Source organism: Vanellus vanellus (genome assembly GCF_965231255.1).
Source record: "Vanellus vanellus genome assembly, chromosome: 5".
In the NCBI taxonomy this organism is placed as follows: domain Eukaryota; kingdom Metazoa; phylum Chordata; class Aves; order Charadriiformes; family Charadriidae; genus Vanellus; species Vanellus vanellus.
The window spans coordinates 81,283,881-81,303,779 of record NC_138910.1 but is presented as its reverse complement, the minus strand read 5'-3'; the positions used below and the strand labels follow the sequence as shown (position 1 = coordinate 81,303,779).

At 41.0% G+C, this 19,899-nt stretch overlaps 1 protein-coding gene across 5 annotated transcripts in view; it reads right to left on the bottom strand.

Moving 5' to 3' along the window:
* The window catches only part of LRRC7 (leucine rich repeat containing 7), a gene marked incomplete at its 3' end in the record, with an annotated part of 104,731 nt that overhangs the window by 43,391 nt on the left and 41,441 nt on the right, over positions 1–19,899 (bottom strand). For all 5 annotated transcript variants that reach the window (XM_082484308.1, XM_082484310.1, XM_082484311.1 and 2 more), the window contains exons 7-11: positions 19,283–19,357; positions 16,366–16,510; positions 14,314–14,386; positions 8,661–8,790; positions 8,160–8,275 (exon numbers count right to left, since the gene is read on the bottom strand). In XM_082484308.1, coding sequence (XP_082340434.1) covers positions 8,160–8,275; positions 8,661–8,790; positions 14,314–14,386; positions 16,366–16,510; positions 19,283–19,357 — 539 coding nt within the window. The remainder of the gene's footprint in view (positions 1–8,159; positions 8,276–8,660; positions 8,791–14,313; positions 14,387–16,365; positions 16,511–19,282; positions 19,358–19,899) is intronic.

The following is a 19,899-nucleotide window of genomic DNA, read 5'->3' as shown; positions in this document are numbered from 1 at the left end:
AAGCGTATCCGTTATGCAATTACTTTAGATGTATTTTTGCCACGAGGTCATTACCATTAAAAATCGTGTTATTTCGGAGAGCAGTGTGTACTTACTGCAAGTAACGCACGTCAAAGATTGTGATTTTAATAAGAATACCTTATACTAAAAATGACTGATCTATAAAAGTGAATCAAACTGACGTGAATGTATACACATACACATGTGCTATGAGATAATCTCCAATTAAATGCCTGAATAGATTAGAGTGGTTTTACACGTGTGTGCGTGTTTAAACCTAGAATTAACGCCACAAGAAAGTAAGGAGTGCCTAAACTACCTGAAATTTAGTTTTCATTCCTGTCTCATCATAAAACGGAGAGTGCAGTGTGGAATAGTGCAGTCTGTGACATTCCTTATAGATTAAGGTTACAAGTTTAACCTTTAACAGTGAATATAAAGATAGTTAAGTGGTGTTTATCCAGATGTTTTACGCAGAGCTATTTTCCTGTATAAAAAGAGAAGAACTTTGCTTTTCAAGTGATACCTTTATTTCTTTACACTGTAGGATTCAGTACCTGTAACGTGAGTTTCAAAACTAAACAGAAACCTCTGTCTGCAGAGGGTCACTGGTGATGTTCCCAACGCACTCCAGCTGAGGAGTGGGTGTCAAAGGGAGAAGCACAACTGGTAAGCATGCTGCCGAAATCACGCGTGGCAAGGGGATATCCAAGCTGGTTTTCCACCTCCATGTTCAAACAAAACACAGAATTCTTCATTTTTAATTCTTCTTGGCCAATAAGCCTGGATACCTATTTATAAACATCTGAAAAGGTCTGATTTTAAGGAGTCTTTAATAAGAAAAGATCTCAAACTAGAGGGCAAAGAATGGAGACACACAAAATCATTACTGGTTTTTGAGAATTTTCAACCAAGATAAGCCTCGGCCTCTTTTTCTAATTGCAGTTTCTTTTCGCAAGTTTAAGATTGCTTTTTAAATTGTGCAACGTGGGAACAATTCTCCTTCATCGGTACTCCCAATGCACATGCAAACACTCTGACTTCCACGAACAACTGAATCACCAAGAGATTTTGCGTTATGCCCACTTTCAAACCAAGGCCCATGATAATTGTCACGTGCGCTCTATCAGTTTAACCATGAAAGGTAAATACATAACCGTTTTTCTAGCTTCACTGGTGAAAATAAGGGTATACTACAGCTCAAGTACTGGGTATGCATGGATGGAGCTCGATTACTTTCTACATATTATAGGCCAGATCCTATTTGGTATAAATCAGCATAACTCTGCTGATTTCAAAGAACCGACTCACACCATCCTCAGTGAAGGATTTGGCCTCCTCTGAAGAAAAAACTGTTCAACAGTAATTGAAAAAAGTGATTCATCTGCACTGCTTCCATTGATGTAATCCAGGACTGCAATCAGATATCAGTACAAAGAAATGTAAAGTTCCTGGCTGTGCTATTCAACAGAGAGCTTTTCTTCTGTGCTTAAATGCTGAAACTTCTCGGTACACAGTTTGGCAAATTACACACGTTAATTGTGTTTATAAATCTAAGGGAAAACAGATTCACAATAGCAGATGAAACTTCAATTGGTGCGTAGATAGTTAATTAAGAAGACGGCCAAATTAAATTAACTTAAAATTCAAAGGCAACCTATGCTGTACCAAACTGCCTTATTCTTACCGTGAATAACTAACCTTTGCACGAGGCGATTTCTCTACTGGAAGGTGCCGTGCCTTCAGCAGCAGCTGACGGGCAGGCAGGGACACGAGGTTTGGGGGCAAAACAGTATCTCCCGATCTTCAGAATAACCACACTCGCTCTACCGCTCGGCAGCCACCCGCTCTGCGCGCTTTCTTGCCCGAGCAACAGTTTCATGCCTGTGCGATTTTTTAATCCCTAGTAACTTCGATTTGCAATCTCTTAAACTGATTTCTGAAAGGAGCTGAAAATGTGATAGCCAAACCAAAGAAATCCCTTCGTGCTATAGAAATTGCCTGTACTCATATTAATTAGGTTAAATTACAGATTAACTCATGTATGCCATTGGTAAATGTAAAAGTTTAAAAGTTATTAATAAATTTTTTTCTGTTAAGGTCAATCCTGAAGCACCGACTGATTTTTCAGGAAAACAACTACCCACAGTAATTGTTTGGAAAAGCATGACATGCATACGTTCTTCTTATAGTGTTTAATTTTCACATAGAAAACATCTTCTTATGAGAAAAACGGAGATTTCCTCTGCAGCTCCTCAGGTGAATAAAACCAAACCAACCCAAAACCAGCACGCCTTTTGACATGGCATCCCTAAACTTTACACCGCTGTACCACACAACTGCACAACCTCAAAGAAGCCACACGTCAGTGTGTTACGCCATTCTGGAATGAGGACTTCAGAATAATTCCTTCCATTGTTCATCCCAGATTGCATCTTTCACGTAATTTGTTAAGTTTTTCAAGGCTAAATACTTTAAAAATAAGCGAATGAGTATTATTCATGGAACACAAGAAAAGCAAAGAAAATGTCATTGATACTGTTTAAATACAAAAAATATCAAACGTCGGTATTTGAGGGGTCTTACGGGGTGAAAGTGGTCTTTGCTTTTATTGTAAGCCTACTGAAAGACATAATTTTAATTGTTCTTTCTTGATAATAGTTTTTCTCATACATTTGTTAAATAACCCACTATGTATTTGTACCGGGTAGCAACTTCTTGTTTTGTTACGCCCTAAGTAAGCAAGCTCAGAGTATGGGAAGAGTTTCCACTGATTATTAGTTTAAGTAATATAACATATGAAGAGCTTACCAAACACCTAGGGGAATACTTTCTAGATTCATCAATGCATATATTATACTTTGGTGGCACTCGGAAAGAATTTTCAAATAATAACCTAAACACAAAATATTCATGTCAAAACACGTTGAAAATTAATCACAACAAGCAGCATGGCCGGTCAGTTGGTCAAGCCCAGAGACAGCTGCTATTTGTGACGGTTGTCCGAGGTAACTCGCAGCAAATTGATAATAATAGGGTTTTCAGCACGTGAAAGTTTAAAAGAACATGATTCATATTAACCCATCAGCATACTGTTCACAAAACCGCTTGTGGATATACACGGCCAGAAGTAATTAGTTCTTTGGCAATGAGGAATATTGCATAATTAACTAACGAAACAGAAAAAGAAAAGGTACACCAGGGAGCAGCCTTTTTTTTTTTTGAACGGATCATGTAATCTTCGGACCCTTTTTTGCCTAAGTTCTGCGGGTGAGATTCAGAACAGTAAGTGCGTTCTGAGCCCAGGACAGAAGCAGAAGCAGCGCAAATACAAAAAGGCGATGATTCTTTCAGCTCTTCTTTAAGAACAATCTCAAACTAAAAGAAAGGTTACTTACCAGTAACCGATGCTCTTTGAGAAGTGTAGCCCAAATGTACATTCTAACAATTCTACCTCTCAATCACAGGACTCATACCTGGAAGGACTCTGAGGAGAGAGGAGAAGCAGATGGAAGACAAATGTATATGTGGACTACACATTGTGAAGAACACCGGTTACTGGTAAGACATCTTTTTTTCTTTGAATGAATCCCATGTGCACTCTTAACAGCGACTGAATCCAAGCAGCTATCCCCAGTGACTCATTACGTGGTGGAGGTCTCGATATCTTTCATGCAAGTCGTAACTGCACAACTACTTTATCAAATGCTGCACTGGTTCTTGAAGCACTGGAGACAGCGTTACGCCTGGTAAGGGCAAGGATGACTCTCCAGGTAGTTGCATTGCAAGTATCTGGAATCAAAACCTTCCTGACTGCAGACGGTGAAGCCACCTAAGCTCTGGCCAGACGCACACTAGCCCTCATCAGACTCCACCTTCGCAACCTGACAGCAAGTCAGGACTCCACCCATCATTGCCTTTTATTGTGTAGAGACAACCGAATACTGCATTTCCCAGGGATGAAGAGCCTGTAACAGGGTTGAAAAGATTTGGACCTGTAAAGATAAAAGGAGAGAGGACTCCCAACTATGGAGATGAGATGTACAGATGTAGTCTTAGAGTGTATGGCACGGGAAAGAAAAGCTGGCATCTAATTCCCTGGTTAAAATGGAATTCTAACGTGAATATTTGAAGAAAGTCCTGGAACTAAAACAGCTTCTGGCCGATTAAGATCGGCAAGGTCCATCTTACAGCGATGAGGACCTTCAGAAGACACGGAGCAAGAGCGAAAGCCTGTAGTAGCTGAAACCATAGTATTAAAAACACACTGATGAGGGACTCCAAACTCTGACCCACCTTTGACCAAAATGTGCCAACTCACAAAAATTTGAGTTTCCCATTAGCCTGAGTGACAAAGAGGTCTACGTGAGGTTGGCTTCCTTCCTGAAAGACATCCAATGGGGATTTTAGACCAAAGCTCCCAAAACGTTCCTGACTTTCATACCCAGACAAGCTCCAGATAATGCAAAGGAGGGAGAGCTCCTCTTTTACTCTTTATGTGCTACATCACAGTTGCCCATCACTCCATGTCTGCGTGACCAGTCAGAGTAGACTGCAAATTTTCCATGCGCCCTGGCAAGGCAAGTTCAAAGCCACCAACATCCCTGTACGCTGCATGCCTTGAGCCAGAGCGCACTCCCCATGCCATGGGGAACGTGCCCAGAATGAACATTTTTGGTGGCAAAAGGGCAACTCTCAATAAACACTCGAGTAGCCCAGCTACTAGCAAAGTCGCTGGGATAAAGGCAATGATGTAAAATATGGATATACATTTACAGTCACAGTTGTAGACACCGGAGGTGAAATTTGGCACGTGACAAAGTAGAAGGAGATGACCGTGAGGTACCATTCACTGGGACGAACCTGCAATGGACAGATCTCCAATGGAAGACTTGTGTTCTCTTTGTAAAACTACACACCCACGACGATCAGCATGGATTGACAGTCGTGGGGACGGAGTCTGTTTCCTCCGCAAGGAAAATAACATGCAACGATGCATGAGCAACAGGACACCTGCCAGAATGGACATGGAATCCTCTCTGGTGTCAGGAGGAGAAAGTCATAAAGGACTGACCACATAAATTCTGAAAGAATATGTGATGATAGGCAGAGTCCATCCCGTTTGTTATACAGTACAGGGAGGAACAGTGGCTCTTCAGAAGATCTGTGCAAAGTTGGAGCTTTCATGCAGAAAGGCTGCACGAGCAGCGTTTGGTGTGAATGGCTCTGCCGTCGCAGCGGAGTGCACAGAGGCCAGGGCTCAGCATGGGTTGGAACAGGGTGACAGGGAAAAGCCTGACCCACATCCCAGGACCCAGAAGCCCATCCCATAGGGTGAAGCACATGCACTGCCCCGTGGCTCTAGGATCACCTTTCTGCTCTGCTTGCGTGTCTCTGTCTCTTCTTCCAATGGTCCAAAGGGGTATAGAGGAAAAGAACTGGTGTGCTCTACCTTCTCTGTCATAGCTGAAGCAGGATGAGCAGAGGGGCAAAACTGTTGAGGTACCTTGGAAAGGTTCCTGGCAACAAGCAGAGCCCAAGTACACTCCTTATTAACACGTGCGTGTGGAATCATTCAAAGAAAGAATGGATATTGCCTTAATGTTAATATGAATGCGAAAATGGGCAAACAGAAAAGAAAAAAAAAGAGAAATTAAACATTAAGATGGTATCTGAACTTTGTCCAAACTCTTTGGTGCCAAAATGTCAAAACTTTTTAGTTTCATTAAGGTGGGAAATTCCAGAACAAAAGCATTGTCAAAATGTCTCAGCAGGGCAACGTTTAACCTCAGCTGAAATTAATATCAACAAAAGATGAAGAATTTACTCCCCAAACCCCTCAAGAAAAGAACATGAGACAATTCAACCAGGTTTAAAGGTTGAAGGTCTACACTCTGAGTCAGTTCCTATCTCTCCTACTCTCTGTGCTCTCCCACTAGTTCTACAACACTTACAACTCGCTGTACAGTTTGTCAGGTAGACTTGAGAGAACATCTTCCCCCCCCCAACAGGCATAGGTCCCATTCTCCTGCCCTCCTCACACCCACTTTGGTGCAGAGCCACTGTGTGCCTTTAGCTCGCTTTGGTGTTTGCCAGACTTCATGGTGAGCACATGGACCGTGAGGAGTGTCATAAAGTGAACACTACAAGAAGAACGATAGCTTCTTGCATTTTCAGTGAGACAAATCAGCTCAGTGACTTGTCCAGTGAGCCCTGGGCAAGCTAAGGGCAGATGCAGGTCTACCAGCCGGCACTGAAGGGAGAGTGGGAAGGACAGCAACTGACACGTTCCACCCCAAGGAACACCACATCATTGGGATGCTGGCCCCATGATTACCTTCCTCCAATCCTCTCTTATACCCGGGCAGCTGGGGAAAAAGGAAGGTGAGACAGGACTGCTGTTTTGGTGGCACCCAGCTGTCAGGCCAGCTTGGTCGGGAAACCTTGCCTGCTCTTACCACCTCCACCACCTCCTCCCAGCAGTGAGCCACCTCCTCCCTCTCTCACAATCAGTAGTTACACATGAAGTCATGTGCCCGCAATCAGCAGCTGACCTGGCTGAAAAGTTAACTTGGCAAAAATAAAGGGGGAAAAAAAAAAGACGACTAGTTTTCTTCTTCCTCAATGCAAACTCATGGCACAATTGCAGGTCTGAAAAGCGATCCAGCTCAGACTGGTTTCACGTGCCAGGGAAGGCACCCTGCGCCAACTCCTTGAACTCCCAAGAGGCCCCAAACCAGCACTGTCCTGTTGCCTCCCCACTCCTACGCCCACTCGGTGTCCCCTCCTGCGTGCCACTACAGCTGGCTGTGCAGCAACGAGGTGGACCAGCCACTGGACACGTCCATCCGAAAATTCACCCTATTTCTGATAGGCTGCGTTCAACTCTATCGCTTACGTATTCTAGATCACCGTACGCCTGGACAAAATCGCACTAGGACAGAACAGGGTCTAAGGATGCAGGAAGAGCGAGGGGAAGCTGGACCGCCTTCGCTGGCAAGAACGTCAGCCTGAGGGACTTTAAAGTGTTGCCTGAAATCCAGTTTCAGAGTCGCTGTTCAGATAAAACCACAAACATAGACTGCCGTGGTGCCATACTGACGGGAGAGTGCTCCCTGTCCCTCAGAAAGCACTGGAATCTGAAACCTAAAATAAAGAGACTCAAGATTTGATGCTGGGACTTGGACGGTTTCAACACAAACTAGAGCTAAGTTTAACTTTACGCTGTGGTCCATACATAATGTGTTTTATGACACACAATTGTAATGCAGAAAATCATCTAACAGAATTAAGCAAATAATTTTAAATGAACATATTACAGGGATTTCTACATTACTTCATTTTATATTTTAGGGTCAACCTGAATTTCGACAATGAAACTCCTGGCAGTAAATCAGACACAGATGTGGAAAGTCCTTCCCCTAATTTTCACTGAGTACGGATGACAATTACTGGAAACAAAATGGTATTCACACACCATGTGTTGCACTACCGAGCGAACTTGTATTTCTGTGCTTATACTGAAAATCAACGTCTTCTCGGAACAAATGCATGTATAAATTTCAAGGAAAAGTCAGTCTTTTCTGATGCCTGTGGCAGCACACGGTAGGTATCAAGAAAGGCTCATTTTAAGCATTCCGTTTCTCAGAGGAATAGTCATGTGCATGAGAACAGAAGAATCTGTTTTTTTGACAAAATCTTTGCTCTGCTGAAGGAAATAGAAAACTTTTGATTTCAGCAGAGTCAGGATAACATGCTAGTGTGCTTCTCGTCAATGATTTCCTATGTATCAGCTCGTCACAATTTTTTAAACATTAAATATTATAAAGGTATATACCATTTTAAAGCCAAATATCACACTTTCACATGGACAGGGCAGGAGATAAAAGAAGTAAACAGGTTTTATTCTATTAAAACACTCTGAGACCCAGATCTTGGCCCCATTCAAGTTTTTCTTTGGATGTTAGTGGAACTAAGATAAACCATAATGATTAAAAAAAATAAGATTTTAATCTTATCGTTTAAATAAAGTAATTCTAAACATAATATTTATATTCTTAAATATATAAATTTATTTTTACAAATACCTAAAAGGAATAGTTGATTTTTTTAAAAAAATAAATTCTTATAACCGGTTAGAAAAAATATATGAACTATACCTGTTATCGCTCAGATTTAACACTCTCAGCTTCTGCATCTGACCAATTTCATCAGGAAGAAATTCTAGCTTGTTGGAGCGCAGAGACATCACTGTTACGTTTTTACAGCTTCCAATCTACAGGAATGAAAGAACCAAAGGCGTTAGGATACCTGCTTTGACAAAATTTATCATCACTAATGTTTTATGTCGGGAGGCGGCCAAACTGTGTTTTGACTCTAATAAAAAGCAGAAAACACAGAATCGTAAGTCAGAAAATAAAGCCCTCCCTTTGTCAGTACCATCAGGGCAATGCCTGGAGTTACTTGCACTGCTCTTCTGAATGACGCTCTCACCTTCACATGAATTATTAACATACTGGTTCTACCGTTTTACTGTTGTGGTCTTCCACATCGTGCAGAAACAACTGGTTTACTCGACATTTGGTCCGAGCAGGGGTGGAGTCTTGGGCCTACCACAAAACATTTCAATTTGCAGTTTAAAAACAGAATCAGCTTCTCACTTCTCTGGGCAGTTCCGGAAGGAAATTCTCATCCACAGCCAACGTCCTCAGGTTATGAAGGTAGCCGATGGTAGAAGGTAAGGACTCCAACTCATTACAGCTGCAGTCAAATTCTTCTAATAAAGATAAACTGAAATTGTGAATACACTTGTTAGACGCTACACAAGGGCTAGATAACAAAAATTAACAATCTGAACCCTGTGGAAGTTTTAAAGCATCACACCATTACAGACATCGTGCCCTGAAGAGGGGACCTTCATTGCAGATTTCCCCAGGAGAAGTCTGTAATAATACCGCTTTAGGAACTATTAGGGACACTGTTAATCAATCGTAGCCAGTAAGGCAGTTTAAGAGAGACCGCTTAAGCTTCCCCACATTCTTACTCTTACTTTCTGTAGTGAGGAACTACTCCAAGTAGTTCAAACAGACAGCGATCAGGGCAATTCATACTAAGCTGAAGAATCAAACCAAAAAAGTTTATAATCTTAACGTACAAAGACGGACAAGAGGTAAGGAAATACCGCTGGTGAGAGCAAAGGGAAGGGCGGCGGAAATTGCCTCAGGGTACATTCCAACTGAGGCACCAGACATCGTTTCTGATACGGATCATCAGTAGGGAAAAAAACAAAAGGGAAAAAAGGTGAACTTGGATTCAAACTCAGCAAAGTAATCTCAGCCTGTTGCAGTCAGACACAGCTTTTACAAAAGTGCTGGTCTTTCCCGTGTTGAGAAAGCTGGCTAAAACCCATCCTGAAAGGGTATCCGAGCGGCAAGGGCTGAAACAAAGCAGACCAAAGTAAGGAATCTTCTGACACTCAAGGTCTCTCTTTAAAAAGAAAAATGAAATAATCTCCATTTCTGTCTTGTATCCTTTTCCCACATAATTGCAACCTGTGGAAACAAAGAGACCTGACCTTTCCTCCACGTAACCACGTTTTCAGGAGAGAGGATGAAGCAGAGAGAGCTGACAGAACCCCCCGCTGAAGTGAAGCCCACAGCAGCAGAGAGCAGCAGGCGTGTAGGGAGCACGGCTCCCAGCGCACGGACCCGGCGTTCAGCGTATTCCCGCATCTCATTAGCCACGAAGAGGTTGTGAAACGAGTTGGAGGTTTTGTACTGAGTCCTAAACGAAAGGGGCCCCCCATGGTAAAAGCCACCACCGTCCCTGACAGCAGCTGGCACCGACGCAGAACGAAAGCTCAAGGAAACGCCGAGAGAGATGACCCACTGCAGAGCGCTGAGTCAGCACTCGAACCACCCACCCACCACTGCTCTGCTACCAAAGGGCCCTCAGAGGCGTTCTTCTGCTCCTCAGGAGCCTGTCCTGGCCTGGCACACTGCCCTCAGCACCCCCCGAGAGTGCGCTTCGCCCTCAAGACAGGGGGTGGTGTCAGGCACCACTTAAACATCAGTCTTACCTGGGTGATGAACGATCAACTATTCGACCTTTGATAATGCAGATAGCACAAACAGGAATATATATGTAATACATGTTATATAGAGAGATATATAAAAATATATATAGATATTACATATATATTATGTGCGCACACACACATATATAAAAACATTCTGAAGAATATCTACTGAATCTCTTAAAAAATGAGGTTGCATATGAGGATCCTTGAAATGAATGCTGCACTGCTCGTTCAGCTCCCGGAACCCTACGAATGCCGTCGTTCCCCGCTTCTGCTGCTCCTTTTTTCTCCACATGTACTCCCTTTTTCTCCCAAGTGCTTTAATTAATAGTAAAGTTAAATGGCAAGCAATTATTTCTTCCTCAACAGTTGTCGTGTCCCTGTCCGCTGATGAAGGGAGTAGGTGCCCAGAGGATTGTCTGGGTTTTTTCCAAATATTTTGTTAGATCTGATAAAAAGTTTACTCTGCTACAGACCTTGCTCCTTGGTATTTATGTGAGTCACAGCTGGACCTCCACTGTACGTCGAACTTACCTTTATTCCAGTTTCTTAATTAAAAAAATAGGTCTTTCAGCCTTCAAATTTTATGAGACATGAAACCAGAAATAGCTACTCCTAACATGGAATTCTCAGAGCTTTCCTCTAATTGCTGTATTTCAGTAGACTGAAAAGCCAAAGTGAGTCATGCAGTGATTAGCGAAAGAGATGCATGGAATACAGCCAAAAGCTCTGCCAGGTTTGGCTATAGCTTTTCTTTAACACAAGCTTTGTATTCACCACAATTTATTTCAAACCAGATACAAACCAATTTCAGCAAAGGCAAAAAGTCAGTCGTATTTACCTACTTCATACAGAATATGTGCTTGACAGAGCAAAGTCCAACTGGAAAGCTTGTTAACTTGCGAGATGCACACGTTCTTCCTTTTACTGACGATAACACAAGCAGAAAAGCTTGAAAATAGATGAGCTAATTGAGAACCGCTGTGTTTCCAGCGGCAATCGGAAAATCTGATACTCTGAACTGTAACGGTGGACGTTTCCCTGACAGTGAAGAACGACTTTATCAGACAACGGAATTTTATTTGAAAGGTGTTGTCTGGCACAGACGTTCTCAGCTTCTTTCCTTCCTGATGACATCATCAACAGACAAACGAAGACGGCCACAATAAAACCAACAAAGTCAGTGTGAAACTGTGCTTTATCTCTGTGACTACCACGCTTAAAAAAATATTCACTTCAGAAAGTGATTTTTCATTCATCGGGGACTGTGCACGAAAGTAAGCTGACAGTAACAGCTATAACTCCGACAATGCTAATTCAGTTATAATATCATTGACCTTACTGTCGTCTTGGGCTAAATTCGGATCATTCTCGATAGGTTTAAAGAAAGGCAGACAAAAATCAGCTGTGCACCTGCTGTTCAGTTTGGCAGCCACTGAAATGAGGCAGTTCACAGTATGTGTCCTAAGGTAGACGAGGAATATTTTTAGACTTTAGATAAATGTATTTCTAGAATATATTTAGGAGGGAGAGATTCACGGAGAACGAAGACTGCCATGAATAAAAAAGTAGTTCCAACCCATCTCAGCCCCATTTCGAACAGTCACAGCCCTCTTCTCCCAACAGCCACGGCACCCAGGTAACTGCCAAAGCGGCCGAAATCCTAAGAGTTAGCTACACCCGCTCTTTGTCCAACATCAGGCAAAAGGAATTTTGCAGGACTCCAAGTTTACACTTTCCTTTGCAGCATCTGCTGCTGTCAGACACGGTATAGACTAGGCACATGCACAAACCACTCATCTAACACAACGCACTGGCTCTTGAGCTACCGCGCTACCTACAGTTGGGTCGCGACTTCCCTCGTGACACCGTCCCACCCACTAAGTGGGAGCGTGGGCACTCGCTCAGGTCCTACAGAGCAAATCTCCAGTCTTTGGGTCCAATTTGGTCCTTAATCAATGCGAATCCACCGATCCACTGTGGGAGGTGTCCCTGCGCCGGGCAGGGGGTTGGAACTCGATGATCTTCAAGGTCCCTTCCAACCTAAACCATCCTACGATTCTATGATTTGACGAGAAATGCTTTATTAAGCTGGGTCTACTGCGCATAGTATCTTGCAGGGTCAAACTCCAAATGCCACTCACAGGCTTGCCCTTTGAACAAGGCTGCCAAAAATGAGGGTGGCGGTTCACTATGAGCAACATCGGCTCGGAGAGCATTGAAGTGCTTGGTGTCTCATCGTGAAATTGGTCCCTGGAGGGAGAGTTCCCTCCTCCACATCACTAATCTTTGTGTGACAATAATATACTCTACCATTTAGGAGAAAGAGACCCAGTAGGAAACTATCCAAATGGATGAGTCAGAGAAAGGAAGTTCATTTTGATGTGGGAGACGCCGTCCTCATTAAATGAAAGTACTTCATTTAAAAAGCACAACCAATCACTCAAAAATAGTGTGGCAATATTAGGTGATTAGCCTACTGCTCTGCATATACACCGCTTAGAGCAGCAGTACGCATCTTTAAAAATGTAATTAAGGCTCCACGACAAACAATACCGAGCAGATATTAGGTCAAAAAAAAAAAAAAAAGAGGGGTTCCGCTTCAATTTGAACCATTCAATCAATAAGAAAGCACTTCATGACAGGTTTTAAGAATTGACCCCAAAGATTTTTAAAAATAACTTCAGACATTATATCAATCTTTTTGCAGAGCGCCCGGTACATCTTTGAGTCTTACGCGCTTTCACTGCCTATCAGAATTTATTGCAACCCAATGTTTATAACATTTCTCCTTCTCTGATTCGTATAATCGACTTTTAATACTCTCCATAAATATCTCATAAACCTAAAGATACTGCAAGACGTACAGCATGGTAAGCCAAGCCTGAGCTTTCAGTTGCTACAGTTGTAACAGTTCACAGATTTGGATATATTTTTTTCCCGGCCGGCATACCAACAGCTAAATTACTACTGAAATTATGACTATAAAATGGGTGCAGGAGTAGTAAAGCACTGGCTGTGCAGGTTAGAGATGATTTCTACTCCAGAGACCTCACTGTACTATCGTATTTACGGACAGGTCTAAATGAAGCCTTCTAGGCTTTAATTTCGGAAGCCTCGGAACAACCCTGGGTTAAGAAAATTACTAAGGAAAGAGCTGGTTGAGCTACAACCTGCTGAAGAGAGAAGAGTTTTTGCACTGAGAGCAAAGGCACAGAGTCCCGGTGCATCTCTGGGCGCCGATGCCCCATCCCCATACGGAATTGGTATAACTGGTGGTATAACCATGTGCGCGGTCGCGCCAGACAGACAACCGTTACTTAGGCTGAACTCTGCTTCTTCTGCACGAATACTGCTGCTGGTGCAAGGAGGAGGATGAAAACACTACAGCTGTAGAAGGCAGCCAGGGAACACCTATTCTGATTTTTTTCCCCGAGTATCAGCTTATATAGCAGTTCAGAACTAAAACATGCAGAGGAAGAGGCAGCCTACAAAAATATCCATGTTAAAGATACGTTCTGCTAGAAAGGGATATGTGTAGTGTGAAACAACATAAAGAATCACCTGTTTCCGTACTCAGAGACAGGCTTGCATCCACCTTGAATTGTACAATAAATTGCAGATTTCATTTCGCAATAAGCTCAAGACACACAGCGGTACAAGACAGGATTCTGCACCGGTGATCAGGTAACATCTGACAAAATGATAGCTAACGGGCGTCGTTAGTGCTTTTCATAATAAGATTACTTATATGACACTTTCACATGTTGATGTATACACCTATGAAATTGTCACGACTTTTTCATTTACGCTACTTCAATATTTTAAGAAATCTTCATACATATGAGGTTTTACAGCCATTTTCTTTTCAGCATCAAGTGCTGCCTGTTGCTATGGAAACAGATGCATTCCCCCAAATACTTCTATTTCTTCTACTTTTCCTTCTCTAATCATCTAAATCAAGTGATTCATACAGAAAAATATCTTTCTTCTTTTTTCTTGGAAAATGTGATACATTTCATCTTCTTATCACTTATGCCAGTATAAGCCCACAGAAGTAATAGTGCTGCTCCAAATTTAAATGTTATAACCTGAGTGTCAGGCACACAATTTGAAATTATTTTATAATTCACTGCATCTTTGTCTTATTTTTTATTTTTTAAAAAAACACATTCCGCAAGCAGAGGGGAAACCCCATTTTACTGAATGTTGAAAATCGTGAAACTCGTACTCACTTTCCAATTGCATTTGGCAGAATTGTAAGCTGATTGTCATCTACCTTCAATGTTGTAAGCCTTTTCAACAGTCCTACAAAACAGATAAGGAAGATGTAATAGAAAATTATTTCACATTAATCTTTTTTACTTTCTGTAATCTCCCATATCCGTAAACAAACAATGACTTCTAACACTGAATAACTTTGATCTAGATTTTAGAAAACATCGTATATAGAACAGTACACAGACACATTCTCGTCCCGTTGAAAATATGTTTCATCAAAATGAAGCACTAATTAAATGTTAAGCTGAACGGCAAGGAAAATATTAAGTGTATTTCTGGAGTCATGAAAAAAAACGTAAAAACGAAAAAGAATAGTACCTATCTGTGGAGGAAGAGCAGTATTTCTACTCATCTCTTAATGTTTCAACTGAATTCAAGTCCTGTAGCCTTGATTAAAAGGTGCTCAGGTCACAACAGGCCATCAGGCGAATTATGTGAAGTGAAGGTTACATGTATAAAGCTTCACAATACGTAGGTATGGACAGAAAACCAGAATCAGACTGAAAAACCAGATTCAGTCCTGAATGTATTTGTATGTGTGGTTAATTCTTATCATTAAAAGAATTATTACATATCTAAGTGTACGCAGATGCATAACTGGGTAACATTTACCAAGAAGGGAATGAAACTTCCGCTTTACCAGTGCGTGACAGCAGAAAACAATAAAAAAGTTAAATAAAAAATCACAGTGCCAGCACAGGAGCTTGAAGCAGGTTTCTACCTTCTGCAAGTATTATCATTTCAAAATCTGTTCTTGCTTTGAAAGAATTCCGGATATATCGAAATAGCATTTTTAAAATGATTATTTGTAATTAATGCTGGGAATACTATAAATTAATCACTAATACAGATGTTAAACTGAATGTGCCATAACATGAAAGCTGAAGCAAATGAAAAGTGTAATTAAAAGGGATACTAGAGACATTACTCGTTTTAATTGCAGAACATTTTTGTTGAAAATTTTTTCAAAATCAACACGTTCCACAATACGTTTAGGTTTCAACAAATTTTTTTTTAAGAGGAAAAAGTTCCACCGGAATGAATTTCAGCAAGCCGTCATCTGAAAATGCAGTATTAAAATGACTCTTTTTGCTCTACTTCTGTTAAATCTATTACCACTCACTAATACGAATTTGGAAATGAGAACTGAATATATTTAATTGCAAGAACGCGTAATTCAAAATGTAAACATTTATTCCTTTTGTACAGGAGCCAAATGCTCTCTAAAAACCAAGCTGCATATCAGAAAACCACAAAAAGCAAAAATTCTAGAATTCATGGTGAGACGTCGACCAAAACGGAAACCAGCTGGAAAAGACAGCCAGTAACGTTCACGTGGCACAGTATTATTAGTTAGCACTATATTTTGGAGCCTTGACTGAGTTGCACTTAGGAAAGAGCAAAAGATGGTGATGCGATAGTGGGCTCATCGGCTGGAAGCAAGAGAAGAGAGGAAAGACCTCAAGTGTTTCCAAAGAAAATCCCAGGGATCAGGACCGAAATGAATTATCCGGATGTATAGAGTGATACACCTACAACCACTCCGCTTCCAGAATTTCTATATATTCTAAATAATTCAGAAATTCTATGCATGCGATATAGTCAAAAAAGAAAATGAATAGTTTGGACTATTTCTTTGTTTACTGCTCTCATGTGGAATCGCACTACTGTAACTGAGTAGTAATTTCCTTCAAGAGTTTAACACTGATATCATAATCACTGTTATACTTACTTTCAAATTTAGATCAGATCAATTATATCTTTCTTTCCTTATTTTCTTTAAAATAGCAAATCCAAATAATCAATACCTTCTAACCCTGGATTTTTTTCACTGGCTTTACAAAATGGTCTTCGTGGACTGTTCAGACACAGATGTTTCAAACTCCTTTGGAACGTAACGGCAGTTCTTGTTCCAGCGATTATAAAGTCTCATCATTAAAAAAACCAAACAAATACATGAAATCCTCAACTGTACAAGATTACAAGAAATCCTGAGCTCTTCTCACCTATGGAGTCTGGCAGTTGCTGCAACATATTGGACGACAAGAGGAGATCTTCAAGTCCTTCACATCCTGATATGTCCAAATCAACAGTTTCTATCCTGTTTTTTGACACATCCAGGTACACGAGCTGTTTTAACTTCCCTATAGACTTAATAGCATGTTACAAAGCGTTACTTGAACAGATACACACTGCATGCCAGTTTCTAAGTTTAATTAAAGACAAACAATGGTAATACAGGCTTATATTCAGTTATCTCAGCATCCTTTTCAGAAGAGCTATTCCACTGAAGCAGTATCAGTAGTGCTCTCTTCCTCTTCAGATAACCGCAAAAGGAACAGTACCAAACTCAATGACACGTATCAAACTAATTAATTTGTTCCGGATCCATTAAATCTGCAGAATGTTTGAGTTCCCAGTCATAGAGCTGTATTAGTTCTTCAGCTGGACACAGATCCAAGGGACATTTACTCCCAATTCCTGTCTACTCTTAATGGCAGCCCTTGAGGTCACCGAGGCCAGACGCGCAGGTAAAGCTTTTCTGTGTCAAACCCACTCTCTGACTTCTATAGAATCTAAAATGAGACTTTAGCTATTGGTAGTTCAATTTTGAGCGCTTAATCCCAAGAGTACACTTTTGTGAATACAGTGTTTAACTGCAGCTGTAACATCAAATGAGCAACACGACAGGAATTCTGCTCCAATTTCCTGGAAAATCTTTGCAGCGTGTAAGAGTTTGGAGCCCGGAGAAGCAACCCGCTTCACAAGACTGTCACTTCATTCTCGACGGGAAATTTCACCACGAAAATCAACAAAAAAGATGCTGTTGTCTCCCTTAAACTACAGCCTACAAGCGGAACCGCAAAGAAGCAGCAGTGCTGGGTCTAGAGTAAGCCCGCCGGAGCGCCGACCCGGCGCAGGGCCAGGAGCCAGCCTGGAGGAGGACACGGGAGGAGAGAGCCAAGGCAGCACAATCCTGCTCCGGGGAGCTACCGTGGGGCTGCGGTACTGTGCATCCACAGACACACTCTTCCAAACCAGACGAATAAACATTCCTGGCCTATGAGGGAACCTCCTTTACAGATTTTGGGAAAGCCATGGGAATCGCTTGTGAAGCGTATGGTTTCTACGGAAGTTCGTGGGAATGGGTTTTTTAGTTATTTATATATACTTTTAGCGGTTATTCACTGTACATATGAAAAAGGAAAACAGTCTTAGATAGCTCCAGCTACAGGTACTTTCGCAACAATACGAACACAGCTCCCTCTTCGTCTCCCACCTTGCTGAGATCTGCTCTCTGCTTCTCAGGAGGCAGTTTCATGTTATCTTTCATCACATCTGAGATGCCGTATGAAGGGAAAAATCTTCCTTTCTCCCCAGCCTTTGCCATTCTACCCATGTTAATAGTTGAATGCAATCTTTGTTTCTAGCACAGACTAATTTTTTAAAAACCGAATTATCAACAGTGGAAACCTGATAAATCTCTACATCTTAAAATCTTAAAATCAATTACCCATTGGTATCTCCTTTCCATTTTTAACACTCAAAATTTAAAGCTACTTTTAACTATTTTAAACCTCTTGTTTTGGAGAAGGCTTTCATAAAACACCATCTAGGGTCTACTAGAATCAGACTCAGGAAACACGAATTATTCACTGAAAATAATTATGCTCCTTGGGATTCAGTTCCACGATCTACTGAACTTCTTCAACTCTAAAGACCCTCTCCAGGGATTCTGACAGCTCAGCAGGACGGTGTTGGGAGCACATTTTAGCGCTGGCTATATCAACCAATTTCATAGTGGATAGAAAAGAAACAGAATAATGGTTAAAATATTTGTGCCCGCACTCTCTTGCATATTTGATATTTATTCTCCTCAGTTACACGGCAGCAGCGATACTGCAGCATTTCTGTTCTTCATCTCCAGCCGGATTCACTAGCAAAAAGTGGTTTCAGTATCAGCTTTTTTTTCCTTTTTACTAACAAAGCACTCAAAAAGTGGATATTTGGACAGTGCCCAAAAATGATCCTTTTCTGTGCAAACATACCCCTTAACGCAAAATAAATTGAATGTAATTTAAGACAAAACCCAGTCATTGCTCAAGGCAAAAAACCTGAATTTTGATTAACAAACGTACAAAGCTGAAAGAGGAAGTACTTCTTCTTCCAACACGAGACACGTTTGTGCCGGATCTAGTTCTACATTTTCCCTGCAGCGACGGAGAGCGTTACTGTGTGAAACACAGGATCTGCCACCTGTGTGATCAAATGCTCACGATGGGGATCCCTTTCTCCCGGCACAATCACTGTAGGTATTTCAGACTGAAAATCTGAAATAATTTATGGCAATGAAAATTGAAAATCAAAGTTCTACTGTGGGGTAGCAACAACTCAGAAACAGCACTAATACATAAACATAACCCTAATGTTTTGATTTTCAAATATTTCTTGTTCCCTTTCTAAACGGAGTGCTTTCTAGAGGAATACATCTTAATTCCACTGCATCAGAATGGCTTTGAATATAGTTGAACCTGTGCATACCATCTGCTATTTTTAAGTTTATTTAGACTACTTAATATTTCCTCTTCCTTTTTAAAACACGCGGGTTTTTATGAAACTGCGAGTTAGTGCATGGTGACCGAGAAGACAATAGGAAATCATTTCCCCTCACAATGAAAACCACCCAACGCTTAAATAAAACAGGCACATCCCCATTTAGAAACTGTCACGTAATAACACAACATTTACAAGGTTTTCACGTGAATGGCAATGCTGAGACTTTTACTTCTTGACAATAATTAACGACTAGATGAACTAAGAATATATACCCATTCAAGAAAATGCATGTGCATTTATTTACTGCAAGGTAAATACTTCACTGTATCACAAAATAATTTGATTACATAAAAGAAATGTTCATACCCCAGGTAGTATTTGCAAAGAATTATTGTCCATCCACAGTTCCTTTAGATTTTGTATTTGTTCGAGAACCTCAGGCTGAGGAAAAAAACATAGTATTACGGGCAGTTAAAAAAAACAGTATGTTTTTTTACTTAAATATAAATTATTATTTTCTTTAAAAAAAAGATTTCCTCTTCACCTTCCTTTTTTTTCCTTTTTATAACCCACGTCAGACTTTCAGATAGTTAATGACATGAACAGTATGCTCATTTCATTTAATTTAAGCACTGTTACTCTTTTTCAAAACTTGTGAAATTTTAGAACCCTTTGGAAAAGAAATGAATATGAAGAAGAACTCCTTTGACATTCTTGTTCTAAGCAGTCTATTGGCAGTACGCAATTTATGAACAAGGCAAATAAGGGAGGTGAGAATTGGGGAGCTTCAGAAAGAATGCACCGAAAAGAAAGACCAAACCTCATCTCGCAGCACACGCTAAACTCTGCCTTTTGCATGATTTGTACCCTTAAAAGTAGTTTAACAGAGGCATATTGCTGAACGCTCTCCTGGATATACCCCCCTTATGTACGATTTAATATCTGCAACCGCCATATTCAGTAGATAAAAGAGTGGTACGCAA